Source organism: Tursiops truncatus, chromosome 7 (genome assembly GCF_011762595.2).
Source record: "Tursiops truncatus isolate mTurTru1 chromosome 7, mTurTru1.mat.Y, whole genome shotgun sequence".
In the NCBI taxonomy this organism is placed as follows: Eukaryota; Metazoa; Chordata; class Mammalia; order Artiodactyla; family Delphinidae; genus Tursiops; species Tursiops truncatus.
In genome coordinates this window covers 39,184,161-39,201,436 of record NC_047040.1, presented here as the reverse complement: position 1 = coordinate 39,201,436, position 17,276 = coordinate 39,184,161, and the positions used below count along the sequence as shown (strand labels likewise).

Below are 17,276 nucleotides of genomic sequence, written 5' to 3'. Positions count from 1 at the left end.
ATGATTTGGCAAGTTTTTAGGAAAATGGACAATCAGAACCAAAGCAATTAAACAAAATCCCAGCTGATGTTTTCCTTTCTATGTCTGTCTCATTGACTTTTGTACTGTTGTTTGCTCCTCCTTCCTCTCTTTTTTTTCTTCTTTAACTCATGTTAAAACTGCTGTTTCTTTTCTTCTCTTTAGGATGTCTCCATATTATTTTCTTTTGAACATTTTCTATTCCCCCAGTTTCTGTTTTCTATTGCTATGAAGCAGAACAACCCAAAAAATAGCTTGTAACAACTTATTAGTTCTTTTAATTTTGTCAGGAATTTAGGCAGGATTCAGCTGGGCAGTTCTTTTGCTCCACTTGACATCAGCTAGAGTGATTCACTCAAACTCTGCTAATCTGGGTTGGCTAGGGCAGTGCAGAGCTGGAAAGGTCCAAGAATGCCTCACTCTGTGTCTGCATCTTGGTACTCCGCCACATGGCCTCTCTTCAGAGTCTAAACTGAGCTTCTTCATAGCATAGTGGCCAGACTCCCTGAGCGAAAGCAAAAGGTGCCAGTCTTCTTTCAGACTAGGCCAGAACTGGCACAGCATCACTTCTATTGTATTCTGTTGGTCAAAGCAAGTCAAAAGGCCTGCTAAAATTTAGGGGCAAGGAATAGACTCCACCTCCTTATGGGTGGAGAAGAATCCTTACACAGGGAGGGAAGAAATTGATGATGGCCATCTTTGGAGACTCTGCTGCACATTCAACTAGCCACAAGAAGCCTACTTATGCAGCAGTTGGAAGACTTAAACATCTGAAACATAGCTCACAGCTTATAAAACCAACAAGGAAATGCTCTGCCAGTCAGTAAGGATCTTCCAGAGAACTTGATTTTTACTTTCATACTGTTCTAACATACTTGATTATTTGCTTTTTAAAATGAACATTGATTAAAAGTAGAAATTTAAGTTGGAAGAGTTGTTAGTGATAGACTGATGAGAAGAAACCAGACTATTAAGAGAGAATGTAGGAAAATCCAAACTTAAACAATGAATTACAATAATTAGGATTTATTAGTAGAGGACAGATTAAATGAGAGAAAACGTGTCTTGATTGCATAGCTGTTAAGTCAGTTACTGATAGGTCATTTTCATACATCACCTCATTTAATCCTTACAAGAATCTCATTTTCATATTATAGATGAGTATTTTTAGGTTTAATAAATTTAACAAACTTCTCTAAATCTCATAGAGGTAAACTGTAAATTTAGGATTTTAAGTCAAGCTTGACTCTGTCTATTACGTCACATATGGGGAAAAGTGAGATTGTGTTAAACACAGAATGAAATTGGAAGGATTAAGCTTTTGTTTTTTGGAACTTCCCATTCCCACACACTATTAAATGAGAGCGATATTACATATATTTCACACATTTCATTCAGGTTGCATATAATAATACAGTACTATGTACCCTGTTCTTAACTTGAAAGTATGTGAATTGGACCTTTTAGTCGAGTATTCGAAAAAAAATAACATGCAAATTTAGTTGGATTTTTCATCTGGTAGACCCTTTGATTAACTTCTAAAAAATTTTTCTCACTCCTTTTCTAAATAATTTATAAAATTACCACCATTTATCCCCATAGATGTTAACAAGTGAATACTGTTGCTAATTGTGGCTGTAGATTCAATGCTAACACCAGATGTTTTTTTCAGGGGAAACAGAAATGGTTTATGAAGCAAAACACAGAAGAATCAGCTATTGGAAGGAAGCTTTCAGATCATAAGTTAAATAATACACCAGATGCTGACTGGCTTCAGCTCAAGCCTCTTGCCGGTAGACAATAGTTCTGACTAAAGAGAAACCTTTAAAAATTGAAACATTGCTTCTAAACTGTGCCTGAGTTGTTTGAAATTTCTTGTCTTTGTTGCTTCTCTAATACTAGTTTCTTTTATTTCCTTACATATATCTTAACTGATTTTGTTAGTGTTTTTGTTATTTTCAGTGTTACTTATACTGGAATGTGGGACCAATTAATTATATTACAGGGCAAGGAACACGTTGCACTTTTTACTTTACAGAAGAAAAAAATGAAATAAACAGAACGGCTTTGGATTAGTGTTTTATTTCTTGGTAATGCAAAAATCTCCATGCCCTCCATATGTGATTGTTTTCATGTGAGAAAAGGAGAATTGGTCTTTGTACTTAAAGGAGAGTGGTCCCTGTACTTAAAATCTCTGCTCATCCATTCATCTACTGTGTTTCATGATAGATGTAATGAGGTAGCTTACAATTTTCAGGGAAATAATATTTAAACATAATTTTTCCCCTTTGTGAACTTGTGTTTCCCCTGAGTGTACTAAGGATTTTCTGTAGAAAAGGGAGAGCCTAGATGCTAACTGTAGACTCTGCCCCAAAATACAATTTGGAAAGCATTAGAATCTTTGTCACATAATAAATAGCTTTTGTAAACTAGGTGAGAGGACAACCTTAACTAAAAAAAGAAAAAAGTATCAGTGTTATCACTTGTATGGGTTTTTGAGCTTCATTCTAGTAATGATCTAGAATTGATCTTGGTCAGATAGGTAGAGCACTAGAGGATGCAAGTGATTTAAATTTTGTCTTTGTTTTCTAAATGATAAGAGAAGGTTAGAGTGGGTAAACTTTGTTCTCTGAAAAATTATGGGCATATTTTGTTACCCTGTGAATGCTACAGTAACTTTCCACCCTTTTATTTTCATCAACTGTTGATGATGTGCGCCTTAAGTTTCACAATATCTTCATGCATGCCAATTTATGTCCTCACTTCACCTGCTAGTTCAGTTCCCTTCCATTTACTTCATCTGGTTCATCTTTTGGACTCTCAAAACCCCAGTTTGTTTTGTGTTTGTGCACATGTGTATTTACTTATTTATTAGTTTGATTTGTTTTTTTATATTATTTAGGAATTTTAAAGACATTCACTTAGTAAATGTTCATTACACTGCTATTTTGCCTGGGTTTAAATTAAGCAAATATGCATTCATTTACTTGCTGATAAAGCATATCCTTTGCCATTATAAATATAGGAACTGATGACTCGGTTGTTTCTGAAGATCGACTTAATGAAACTGAACTGACAGATTTAGAAGGCCAACAAGAATCCCCTCCTAAAAATTATCTTTGTATAGAAGAGGAGAAAATCATGGCCCATTCTCAAAGTGATGGATTACATGCCATTCATGAGCATGATCTCCATGCTGCTGCACACAACCACCATGACGAGAGTAAAACTGTGCTGAGGAAGCATAATCATCAGTGGCACCACAAACATTCTCATCATTCACACGGTCCCTGTCATTCCGGATCAGATCTGAAAGAAACAGGAATAGCTAATATCGCTTGGATGGTGATCATGGGGGATGGCATCCACAACTTCAGTGATGGGTTAGCAATTGGTAAGTAGGCTTGAAACTTGGGTTATAATTTGTTATTCTTTAAGACCATTTTCCTTCTTCCACTGTTTTAGTACTGTCTTGGAGCTTAACAAATATATTATTATATATTATTCCGTCATTTGGCTTTTCCAAAGGCTATGTTAGTGTTTTTGATAAGTTTACTTGGGGGCATAAAGGTATAATTTCAGTGGGTTTTTCTTTGAACATATAAACAAATTCCACAGTGTACTTCTTTGATACCTTGATTTCTTACTGAAGGCATAGTTACCATATTGAAGAAGCTACCTTAACATATTTTCAATACATTTATATGTCTCTGATTGAGAACAAATGAATTTCAATCTTGGGTTTAAAAATTCTTTTACATTTGAAAAAGTGAAGAAAAATTTTACAATAGTAAAAATCCATTATATCATATTCAAACATCATATTAGAATCTTGATAATATGTACTGATGTTACCAGTTTAGGAGAACATTAAATGTGATCAATACATAATTTTCTTTGAGATCCAGACTCTATTAAATAATCATTCAGAAGTAGGCCTTGGTTTCTTTCAAAAGAGACCATATTTTTGAAGCCACAGTGGCTGTCGGTGTTAAAGAGTAAAGGATTTTACTAGTAGAATCAGATGCATTTGTACCTCTGATTTCAGTATTCAGGACCATCAGACAAATAATAATTTATGCCATTTATGCTCTAGACCTAGAAAAGTTTGGATAAGGATACTAGGCATTTAAATATCTATAAATATTAGTATGCGAGAGCAAGTGCAATTATAGACTTATATGACTTAAGATTGAGGGTTTCACACTACCAGTCAGGGATTGAAACACTAAAAACTGTTACTACTCTGAAGCTATTAGTAAATTAGAAGGTTACACAAATAGAGAATTTAATTCAATAGGGAATGTTTCTTTCATTGAGTAGCTCTTTCTCTGGTTGTCACATACCTATTGCACTTCCACTCACTGTATGTTCAAAAGCTATAGTATGTGAGATTACTGAGTCACTCATACATTATGAAATTAATTTAGATAGGCAAAAGAGAATGCAGCTGTCATTATGAATGAAAATAGAAAAACAGGGCTTCCCTGGTGGCGCAGTGGTTGAGAGTCCGCCTGCCGATGCAGGGGACACGGGTTCATGCCCCGGTCTGGGAAGATCCCACATGCCGCAGAGCGGCTGGGCCCGTGAGCCATGGCCGCTGAGCCTGCGCATCCGGAGCCTGTGCTCCGCAATGGGAGAGGCCACAACAGTGAGAGGCCCGTGTACGGCAAAAAAAAAAAGAAAAACAAAAGATCAGTAAATATCACTTGAATTTTTTCCTCCCCTCCACCCTCCCACCTCAGGAGCAGCTTTCAGTGCTGGACTGACGGGCGGAATCAGTACTTCTATAGCTGTCTTCTGTCATGAACTGCCACATGAATTAGGTAACATGACCTTAAAATTTTTACCAGATTTCATGAAATGCAAGACTTAATCTAAATGCATCTAAATTTTAGAGATGTTAAAGCATAAAAAATGGCTGATGGCAAGTATACAGTATCATCATTCTCTTGTTTATTGTATAATTTTTGTTAATGTGCTTCTAAAAAATGTGTATTGTTTTATATGTATTTTTATTTTATGTAAACAATATTATGTTATAGCCCACTCTGTTTCTTATCTTATTTACTAATCATTACGTTTTTAAACTCCAAGCAGGTTACCATGAGTTAATCTAATATGTTGTTTCTGCCCAGTACTCAGAGGTGTACATTTACCACATTTTTACGTATTTAGCACCTAGTATTGGACACACCACCTGTTCTTTAATTTCCTGCCACCACAGATAATGGTGCATTGAACATTGGTAGACTTGGTGCTTAGAGACCCTTGTGAGAACATCTTTTGGGGTATATACCTGGGAACAGAATTGATGGGTCCTAAGATATGCATGCCTAAGAGTACCATATCACTATCCAGAGTAACTGAACTAGTGTCCTCTCTACCAGCAATAACTGAGAGTTCCTATGTTTCCACATCCCTGGTAACGCTTGGCATTAACTTTCTAATTTTTGCCAATTTATAAGGTGTACAATGATATTTCTCTGTTGTTTTAGTGGGCATTTATTGATCTAGCAATGGTTTTTTAGTTTCTCTTCTTGTGTTTTGGTTTCCTTCTTCTATAAATTGAAAAATGGAAGAAAAAAATGTGTACATTCACACAGAAAATATCTGAGGGATGTGAAGATGATGTTAATTTGAAAGAAAAAAAATACATCTTTTCAGTATCCAAGGAATTTCTTCATGTGCCCTTTCTAATTTAAGATTTTTCTTGAGTTTATCAGGCTGTGAGACATCTATCATATCATTTGACTGTCTTGATTGGCAGTACACTTATTTGCTCCCTTTGAATAGAATTAATTCATATAATTTTCTTAGAAAGTTACCAACTGCTCACATAAAGCAAAAAAATCTCTTAATGCTTATTTGGTGCTGATTCTTTAGGGCTTGATTCCTTATAGTTTTGTTTACCTTGTCAACCTTGGACATGCAGTCATATATCTTGCTTATGCCACATAATCCTTTACCCAGACCCTTCATTGTCTTTTGCTTGGGCAGTTTACATAGTGAACGTTTATATCTCTGGTTTCATTCTCTTCCAGCGTGTCTTTTATACCTATTGCCAGATATATCTTCTTGCCATGTGACTGTGTTATTATGTGACTTGCTTATTTAATCAAAATCTTTCAGTCCCCTTCCCTTATATATAAAGCAAAAGCTGAGATTCATTAGTTCTACTCTCAATGACCTTCACATCTGCTTCTACCTACCTTTCCCGCCTCACTCACTGTACTTGCCGTTTTCCACTTCACCCAAACACAGTTCACCAAACATGCACTCTGGGTGCCTGAACATGTTTCTCTGCTTATTCCCTCCTCCTAATTGGCTTGTCCTACTAGCTCTATCTAGTATAGCATGTTAAGAGTCTTTTTTCCTGTAACTTCAGTACAGTCCTCCGGTACCCCATGCCTCGGGATTACTGTTTCCTCTAAACTTTATCACTTACTTTCTCTAGGTCCTTCTTTTGGTGCTTAATGTATTTCCATTTTAGATGGAAATATACTAAGCCCCAAATAGATGTCCTGTTTCCTACAATGTAGGTTCTTTTGTGCAGATACTGTATCTCAACACCCTTCTCTAACTACTTTCCTATGTTAGTAAGAGAATGATATGCCAAATACTTCCTTGCACTTCCATAGCAACACAAATCAAGACTTGTCAGTTTTTATATATGAGAAACATTGCCTAATAGTTTTAACCTTTCTTTTTTTTTTTTTTTTTTGTCACACACACATCCACAGTATGCTAGGGAAACCTTCAACTTCCTTCCTACCCACCCACTACCCCCTAAAAGTAGTATGTCAGGCCACTTCATGATTAAGTGTGTTTATACTGAATTGCCCTTACCCCCCATGATCCACTTCAGCACAGAACTGGTAGCAGAGAGTTTGGAAATGAGGCATGGTTGCCTTCCTGGCACTTACTCCTTTTTTTTTCCTATTGTTTCTTATTGAGGGAGTGACACACAACAATAGCCACATGTAAAACAAATGCAATACGTATCTTACTGGCTAGGTAAGCGCTTGCTTGATACCCAGTGCAGAGCTCTGGTAAAAGCTTGAGCCAGGACACCTCAGTGAAATATTGAGACCCAAAATCTTTATTTGTTTTACCCCACAAACCAGAGATTAAGGTGTTACTGTTGCTGTGAAAGGAAATACCAATCCAGAGTATACATCTGCTTTGCCAGAAGGAGAGGAGTGAGACATTATGAGAATGTACATTTCCCCCAATGCCTTGTGCTAAATTGACATAAACTGCCCCATATTCTAGTTGCCTGGGCTCTAGGGAAGAAAGATCATAAAGAAATAACTCAGCTTCCTCCTCTGGAGGTGACAGAAAAGGCTTCGGCTTTTTTATCCATCAACAAGGTGGAAGTGGTCTAAAGGAAGTTTTAAAAAATGCTCACGTGGGCTTCCCTGGTGGCGCAGTGGTTGAGAGTCTGCCTGCCGATGCAGGGGACCACAGGTTCGTGCCCGGGTCCGGGAGGATTCCCACATGCCGCAGAGCGGCTGGTCCCGTGGGCCATGGCCGCTGAGCCTGTGCTCCGCAACGGGAGAGGCCACAGTAGCGAGAGGCCCGCGTACCGCAAAAAAAAAAAAAAAAAGCTCATGGAGCCTAATTTTTGCCTTTAAGGCATAGTAATGGAAGTACTTTGGTAAAATAGGGCCAGATATATGCCTCTGCTCTGATTAGATTATCTACTCTTACTCGCTTGGGGAGGAATAGAATATAGAGACAGACATAGAAGCTTCTTAGTCAGAATTCCCAGGCAAGGGAAAAATCAGTCCCTTGGAGGCTGAGATAGATGCATGGCAGGTGGATAGCGACAAGTCCTCTTCCCACTTAATAGGTTAAGATGTTGGCAAAGCAACATAATACGTCACATTCCAGGATAATTTATTTAATATAAAACCTGTTTTGCCCTAGCTAAATTTTTTATTATGAATTCCTAAAACTAATCTGAGATTTCTATACTAAAGTCATACCCTAAGGGGGAAAACATGTGCAGTTGACCCTTGAACAACATGGGTTTGAACTGTACAGGTCAACTTATGTGCAGATTTTTTCTATAGTAAATACTACAGTACTACACGATCTGCAGTTGGTCTTCACATGTGGAATTGAGGATATGGAGGGCTGACTGTAAGTTATATGCAGCTTTTCGACTGGGGCCCTGCGTTGTTCAGGGGTCACTTATGTTGAAATTACATTGTAGTACCTTGGAGATCCTGATCCGCAGTCCAGTCAGTAATTCCAAGATTTGATGTTCCTCTTCTGAACAGATTGCTGTTTCCCTAATGGTGTTCCAGGTAGGGTTTTTTTTTGTGTGTTTAGGAATGTGATATGAAAAACCATGTGTACTTTTAAACCTTAAAACAGTATAGGGAGGTTCACTCTGAGGTGTGCAGAAATTGAAACCATCTGAAGAAATAGAGAACCCATATCTCTCATTTCATGTTTGCTGCGGGGTGTGGTAATGGATGAAATTACCTGATTTATTACTACTCTTTCTTCTATTTTTGCCAAACTTGTATAGCTGAATTTAAGTAAGTTGCAATATTATTTTGTTGCATTCTCTCCACTTTTTTCCACCCTTTCAGTAAGGAGCTGTATTTGAAACATTTGAAAAATAATTTGTAAGAAAACCTGTATAAGAATGTATAAAGGGGAAGTGAGGTTGAGGATAATCCAGAAGGGCAGATGATCCAAACTCTCTTCTTGACATTGAGTAATGTTTCAACTTCAAGGAAATAACATTTTGATAAATAAATGTAGCTATGTTATTAAGACTTCGCTTAGAGAGGCTATCTGTAATGCTGTCCATTTTTTCCTTTCCTCTCATGTGTACTGAGTTAAATAGAAATTAAAAATAAGATACTCATAATGTGCTGAATTGTCCAGGAAAAATTGAACATTCACTGTTTAGATTTATACATATGTATACATGCATTATTTAAGACAAAAAGAACCTTAAAATACTTAAAAAAATCTCAAGAGTTGATATTAACAGATACTGACATAATTATAACATTGGATCACATTAACAGCTTTGGCAAACACACCTCATTCTTTGTGCCAATGATATCCTTTGTCAGCAGAAAGGAAAGAATATTGACTTATCAAAAGATGAATAGATTCGCTTATTCAGTGTAAATTCCGACGTGGATATTCCTTTTGATTTATTTTTCAAATGTTTATACAGGTTCTTACTGAGAAGGGAAGGGTAGAAAAATATGCAGATAACTTTGAGGAATTATAACCTGAGATAGGACTAGGACAAAGATAGATTTTTAAATGAAATAATTCATCTTGATACAAGAACATCATATAAAAGTCATGTATATGCTAGCAATGAACAATTAGAAATTGAAATTTTTAAAAAGTACTGTTTTTGGGCTTCCCTGGTGGCGCAGTGGTTGAGAGTCCGCCTGCCGATGCAGGGGACACGGGTTCGTGCCCCAGTCCGGGAAGATCCCACATGCCGTGGAGCGGCTAGGCCCGTGAGCCATGGCCGCTGAGCCTGCGCGTCCGGAGCCTGCGCATCCGGAGCCTGTGCTCCGCAACGGGAGAGGCCACAACAGTGAGAGGCCCGCGCACCGCAAAAAAAAAAAAAAAAAAAAGTACTGTTCACAGTAACACCAAAAAACACAAACTACTTTGGTTAAATCTAACAAAATTACATAGAATCTGTATGCTGAAAACTACAATTTGCCAACAAAAGAAATCAAAGGAAACCTAAATGAAGATCTATTATAGGTTTATGGACCAGAAGACTCAGTATTTTTAATATACTAATTCTCTATATAGATTCATTACATTCCCAGTTAAAATCCCAGCAGGCTTTTTTGGAGATAAATGAGTTTTTTCCAAAAATTTTTATGGAAAGGGAAAGGAATGGCCAGAAGAATTTTGAAAATGTACACCAAAGTTGAATTTAAGACTTATTGTAAATCCACAATAATCAAAACAATTTATATTGGTTACAGAATAGGCACATAAATCAGTGGAACAGTATAGAATCCAAGAAAAATGCAGAGGAAATTCCATGTAGAAAGAATAGTTTGTTCAACAAATGTTGCTGCCATAATTGGATGTCTACTTGCAAAAAAATCCTCCCACCACAGACAAAAATTAACTCAAAATGGATCATTGATCTAAATGAAGAAAATTTAAATATAAAAGACTTTTAGAAGAAAACATAGGAGAAAATCTTTGTGTTTTTTGGATTAGGCAGGTTGTTCTTAGATACAATACCAAAAGCATGCTCCACTAAGGAAAAAAGTAAGAAAGTGGACTTCATAAAAAGTAAAAACTCTACACAAAAGACACTTAAACGAATGAAGAGACAAGCCACAGTCTGGGAATAAGTATTTGGAAAATATTTATCTGACAAAAAACTTAGGATTTTTAAAGAATAGGAAAACCAACAATTCAACAACAACAAAAAATGGGTAAAAGACTTGAACAGGCATTTCACTAAAGAAGTTATACCGATAACAGATAAACACATGAGAATTCAGGTACTGGATTTGTCATTGTGGGCTGAAAAGGGTGGGGAGCAACCAGAACTCTCATAAATTGCTGCCAGAAATCCCACTCCTACGTATCTACATGCAAGAGATGAAGACTTTTGTTGACACAAAAATCTATTTATGAATGTATATAGTGGCTTTATTCATAATTGCCCCAAATTGGAAACAACCTAAACGTCTTTAAGCTGCTGAATGGGTAAATAAGCTATTGTTCATCTTTGGGATATCACTTAGCAGTAAAAAGCAGTGGTTTTCTGATATAAATTGTAACATGGATGAATCTTACACACATCATGCTAAGTGAAAAAAGTGTAGACTCAAAGGACTACATACTGTATGATTCAATTTATATGATGTTCTGGGAAAGGCAAAACTGTAGGGACACAAAGCAGATCAACGATTGCCTAGGATTGAGGGGCCTGAGGAAATTTGCGGGGGCAGGGGCAGGTCACGATGAAATAGTTCTATAGTTTGATGACGGTTATGGTTACATGGTATGTACTTTTGTCAAACCTCATAGGACACAAGGTCAAAAAAGGGGGGAATTGTGTATGTAAGTTACACCTTAATTTTTTAAAGTATTAACTAAATAATTCATCTTGAATCTTGACTAGTTAATTCATGCTGTTTGGTTGTTATTCAGGGGTGAAAGCAATCATCTTCCTACGCAGTAATGTCAGGGAAGGCATCAAAATTGATAGAGTTTTACCTGTGATATTTGGTTCATTGAGTATTCAGTAATGCTCCTTTTAAAATCCTATTTTGAAATTACAAAAGGAAACACTGTATTTTATAACCTAAAAGACACTTCTGTAGTCTCATTTTGTATTACCTAACTGCCTGCTTAATGAAATTGTCCCTTTAATACAACTGATGGGTGAATTATTAAAAATATGGTGAGGAAATTTGCAGAGGAAGAAGTTAGGGAACTGTTTCCTTAGAGGAGGCCGATGAAGAAAGGCCAGAGGAGCTTAAAACTCTAGGGGAGAGAAGAGGTAAAAGCTGACATTGAATCCAAGTCTCACCAGGAGAATTAAGTATTTAGGATCAGAGGGAAAAGATGTAGGAAGAATAGTATTAGATGGAAAACTGGAGAATGGCAGTTTAGAAGCCATTGGTAGATAATCTCCTTAGGTGTATTATCTTAACTTTCCCAAATAATGTTGCAGGATGTAGTTTGTAGCAATTCATTGAAACATGGAAAATAATGCCTTGCACTGATTTCTTTGTTGTTAACTTCTGCTTCTCTGTTGTAAATGAGAACCTTGTAATGATAACTTAAAAAAAACCCAACCCAGATCATGTACTTCTAGTCATGTAAGATCCCTTCTTAAGGGAAAGAAACAAGCCCCTGCCCCCCACATCAGTATTGCATATACTGAATGTTCAGTAATTGATTGGACATTGGCATATTTAGTAACAAAAGTTTAAAAAAAATTGTTATAATTAGTAAAACTATTGCTTTTGACCCTTTAGCTTAAAGACTATTAGTTCTAGCAGCATTTTGCCCTTCTAGTAATGTCTCTCTAAACAATATTTAATCCTTTCTTTACCTAGTGTTCCAGCTTTAGATGAGTAAGAAAAGTCTCTTTATTCTTTTTTTACATTTTTACGATTTTCATAATTAAGATTTAATTTTTCTTTTGGAATAAATAAAACATAAACAGCATACAGAGTCTGTTACCTCTGTTCTTTCTTAGCCCATTTCCCTTTGAAAAAAGGGCAGAGATCAGAGCAGAGAGCTCTATTTGCTGCTCACAAAAAGAGCAGTGGTGAAGTTCTTTTTTTTCTCATGTTTTTCTTGTGTTTTTTAAAGTTTTCATTTCACATTATCCAGTAAAATTGACCTTGCTTGTTGATGTACAGTTCTTTGAATTTTAACACGTATATAGATTTGTGTCAGTGCTGCCACCATCAAGGGTAACAGTTCCATCACCTCAACAAACCCCCTCATGCGATCCCTTTATAGTCACATCCCTTTTCTGTCCTTGCCCCTTGGTGACCACTGAGTGTTCTCCATCACTATAGGTTTATCTTTTTCAGAATATCATATAAATGGAATCATGTATAACCTTTCAGACTGTCTTTCAGCATCATGCCTTTGAGATTCACCCAAGTTTTTGCATGTATTAAGGTTTAAGTAAAAAGTGAAATTTCATTATAAAGCTCTGTCTTTTTTATGTCATTCTTAATTTTGTTTTTATTGGAGTTTTCCTGAATTTGTGTGTAAAATCCTGTGGTTTTAAAACTCACATTATGTCTTAACTGCAGGTGATTTTGCAGTTCTTCTTAAAGCAGGCATGACTGTAAAGCAAGCAATTGTATACAACCTCCTCTCTGCCATGATGGCTTACATAGGCATGCTCATAGGCACAGCTGTTGGTCAGTATGCCAATAACATCACACTCTGGATCTTTGCCATCACTGCAGGCATGTTCCTCTACGTAGCCTTGGTGGATATGGTAAGACGGCTTATTTTATATTTTTGTTGTTACACTAAATCTGTAAATAGAATGCAACTTCCAAAAATGGAAGAAATCTGGATGTAGTTTGAAAGACTAATAAATATAACCCATTTTAAAGACATGTGATATCTTAAATAAAGAAAAGACATTTAGGGCTTCCCTGGTGGCGCAGTGCTTGAGAGTCCACCTGCCGATGCAGGGGACATGGGTTCGTGCCCCGGTCCGGGAAGATCCCACATGCCGCGGAGCGGCTGGACCCGTGAGCCATGGCCGCTGAGCCTGCGCGTCTGGAGCCTGTGCTCCGCAACGGGAGAGGCCGCAACAGTGAGAGGCCTGCGTACCACACACACACACACAAAAAGATAAAATTACAGAATTATTATACTACTTTGAAGGTTTTGTAATATTGGGGTGTAAATGTTTTTTTGTTGTTAACAAAGTAATTCTTCGAGCTTGCTTTATAGCAAACAAGAAGGAAATACTATACCTCCTTAGGTAAGCCAGTCTTCTGCAAGAAATGATGTATATTCCAAGGGATTTATGTAATTTCCCTTATTTCTAACTTCAGTTTAAAGTTAATAAATCTAAACACTAACAATTAATTTTACTTTAATATCCTAAATACGTTAGGCAGTGCGTTTGCAGAACTAACAATTTGGTTACTTTCTGTTTTTAACTAGATATTGTATTCACTTTTCTTTCTGGTGGGATCTGTTAGATAGTCTCATATCAAATTATATAACCTAAATTTTTAATGACTATTTATTATAGAAAGTTTAGAAAATAAGAAAAAATAAAAATTATTTATATTTTGTACCTAGAGGCAGCCATTTTCCCCCCCCTCCGTAGGCCTCTAATACCTCATTTATTGTCCTCACGCTCAGCTGATGACCTTGCTTCCTATTTCATGTAGAACAGCGAAGCCACCAAGACCAGCTCCAACCAGCTCTCATCACCATTTCTACTCATTTCCCTGTATCGATGCCTGTTTAACGTCGTTCTTTTTACTATGAAGAAATGTTTATGTTCCTAGCTAGAGCCAGCTCCTTCAAACTTTTCCCTAGACCTTATCTATCCCCTCTCTCACTAACTCCCTTAAATTTCCCCCTCTTTTTCCTGCATCATTTGTTTTTCCCTCTCTGCTGGATCATTTCTGTCATCGTATAAACCTCGTTACTTTTCCCATCTTAAAACGGTAGGGGAAAAGGATCTTTTTAAAATCCAGTTTCAGTTTTAGCTACCACCCTATTTATTACTCTCCTTCCCTGTTATAGCAAATCACCCGTTCTTGTTTTTTAATTCTCTTCTCTCATGAGTCTAGCTCATCAGGTTTTCTCCCTGACCGCTCTGCCATGTTACTTTGTCACATCTACCATTGACCACGACATTATTGCTCAGTCCACTGGTCACTTACCCTGCCCGTCTTCATTTCCCTTGTCCTAACAGCAGCATTTGGCTGTTGACCATTCTCTTCTCTTTGGGATGCCTCCAGGTCCGTTGGCTTCTCTACCACCACCACTTCCTGGCTTCCCACCTTTCTAGCTTTCTTAGTCTTTTGCTGGATCTTCTTCTCTTCCCTTACCCCTGAATGTTGGTGAAAGGCCTCTAAGTAATCTTATCTAGTCTCATGGCTTTAAATATTTATTGGCTGATAATTCCTAAGTTCACATCTTTAGCCCAGGCCTTTTCCTTAACTCCAGATTAGCCTGCCTACCTGCTTACCTGAATATCTAAAAGGTGTTGCCTACTTAATATGTTCAGAAACTAGCTCTTGATATTTGCCAACCCTGCTCCTTGCACCAGCACCACCTATAGAATCCCACATCTATTAATAATAACTTTATTCTTCTGGTTGTGCAGATCAAAACCCTGAGTATCATTCTTTGACTCCCCTCTTTCTGTCCTTCCCACATCTGCTGAGGGCTCCCATCTCCTCATCACCTCCACTGCACTCTCACTTCAGCCACCATCATCTTTCTCTTTCTAACTGTTCTCCCTGCTTCTGCCCTTGCCCTGTCCACCACACTCTGTATCTACAACGCACCTTGGGAGATTTGTGTGTGTGTGATCCTTGTAAGATTAGATCATGTCACTTGTGAGCTTCAGATCCCTCCATGGTTTTCCATCTCATTCAGAGTAGAAGCACAAAGTTCTTCTTTTGACCTTCAGGGTTTTTAATCCTCCCGAGCATTTCTTCTCCCTTTCCATCCCTAACTTTCCTAACCTTACCTCACCTCCTCTCCCGCTCCTCTACGAGGCACACTGTGCCTCAGGCCCTGGTTCCTGCTGGTCACTCCTGTGGGATATCTTGCAGACATTCTCCTGGCTAGCTCCCTCACTTCTTGAGGCATCCTATCTAAAATTTCAGTCTCTGCACCAACATTTCACATCCTCTATTCCTACTTTACTTTTTGTTCCTTTGCACTTGTATCTCAATCTACTAATAACACATTAAACATGTATTGAGCTCATTGTGTGTCCCACTATGATATCAGTTCTGGGAAGGCAGGCGTTTTTGTCATATTTCATTTACTGCTGGAGATGCAGTTCATAATTAGTTGAATAAAGAATGAATGAGCTAATTCTTACATTAGAGAGCTAAAAGTTTAAAAAGAACCAGAGAGTCATTACAGTAAGGATTTATATTCTAATGAAGAAGAAAAGCAGCCATTAATTATAATTCTTTGGATACGTGTTATGATAGAGTGGTGCAACATGTTTGTGGAACTACAGAGGGAGGCTGGCTAAAAAATTGGGTAATAAAATTAGGGAAGTTTTTCTGGAATAGGAAATTTGAGCCAAGTCTTAAAGAAGGTAAAAGAGTTTATCGGAAGTAAGAGGAAAGGGCATATAGGAAAACAGAATAATAAACAGCATCATTCTTTGACCAGTGAGTCTACTCCTGGGACTGTATTCTGAGGAAATAAAGTAAAATGATTACTGCTAATAAAACAAGCAAGCAAATAAATAAAAATAAAACCATATGAAAATGTTCTTTGCAGAGTAGTTATAATGTCACAATTGGAAACACCTAAATATTCTAGAAGACAGGGACAAACTATCCACATGTATTTTAGGGTTCATTTAGGAAATAGATAATATATCTACAGTGTCATTAATTAGGTAGTTGGTGATCGGATCATGAGTCACACAACATGCCATGTTAAAAAGATTAGAGCTTATCTTGTAAATTTTGGGGGACCATTAAAAGGTTTAAGCAACAATGACATCTCATTTTTATTTTACAAAGACCACTTTGGCTATAAGGGGGAAGTTTTTATTGATGTAGAGTCATTCAGTAAGATAGCAACAGTACCAGAAGTTTTAGTACCTTTAGGATACCCAGTTGGAAGCATCTGGTTTTTAGGGGGCTTTGGATAGCACCTGTTTATCAACCAATCTGGAGCACTGTTGCATGTTAACTGTGGTCATAGAGGTAGGTACTGGCTGGCTCTTGGCTGTGGTTATGACAGACAACATTGGTGTTGGCATTCAGGATAGAATTGAAGCACTGTGGTGCCTCTTCTTGTTGGTATGTGCACATATCTAGAGGGGATATTTCTGTGAAACATACAATGTTTATGCTTAAATATTAAGGAAAGTTAGAACTGAAAGTTTTTGTAACTATAAAAACTTGGGGAAAAACGTAATAAAATAGTCTTCTTACTAAAACCATAGGTAGGAACTGGCCAGTTTTAGTCTTAATCCAGGGGTTGGCAAGGGACAGATAGTAAATATTTAAGCTTGTGGACCATATAGTCTCTGTCACAATTATTCAGCTTTGACATTTGTAATCGTCTCTGTCACAACTACTTAATTCTGCTGGATAAGAACAGTAACCTCCATTAGCGTACACTACTGCCGTAGACTTCTAAACAGAATAGATGACCAGCATGAAGTACTTCTTCAATAGGACCCTCAGGTGATTGTTAAATATACTGTAGCACTGTCAGAGCATGGAAGTTGGATTAATTGTACTCATTATTTAATAATGATTAAGGACGTTTCTTCCTAGGCGGGCGTTATGTACTTAACGCTACATTTCTCCTCCCTAAACCCCAAAGCACCAAGATATTGTTTGGAGTAAAGCTTAGTGTCCAATAGAGAGTAGCATATCAATGTCATCTTTCTGTAGATATTCACTGCAAACTTGAAAAAAAACAGAAAAGTGAACATGAAAATTGGAAATAGTTCTTTTGCAATTTTGATTAGGTTTGGGTGGGAAGAATTTATGCTTATAATCACATACATTCCA

The 17,276-nt window shown here is 37.2% G+C and overlaps 1 protein-coding gene across 2 annotated transcripts in view; it reads left to right on the top strand.

Moving 5' to 3' along the window:
* SLC39A10 (solute carrier family 39 member 10) overlaps positions 1 to 17,276 on the top strand; it is a 113,598-nt gene that overhangs the window by 92,008 nt on the left and 4,314 nt on the right. For both annotated transcript variants that reach the window (XM_019939241.3, XM_019939240.3), the window contains 4 exons: positions 1,691 to 1,811; positions 3,044 to 3,412; positions 4,764 to 4,844; positions 12,828 to 13,018. In XM_019939241.3, the coding sequence (XP_019794800.1) occupies positions 1,691 to 1,811; positions 3,044 to 3,412; positions 4,764 to 4,844; positions 12,828 to 13,018 (762 nt within the window). The remainder of the gene's footprint in view (positions 1 to 1,690; positions 1,812 to 3,043; positions 3,413 to 4,763; positions 4,845 to 12,827; positions 13,019 to 17,276) is intronic.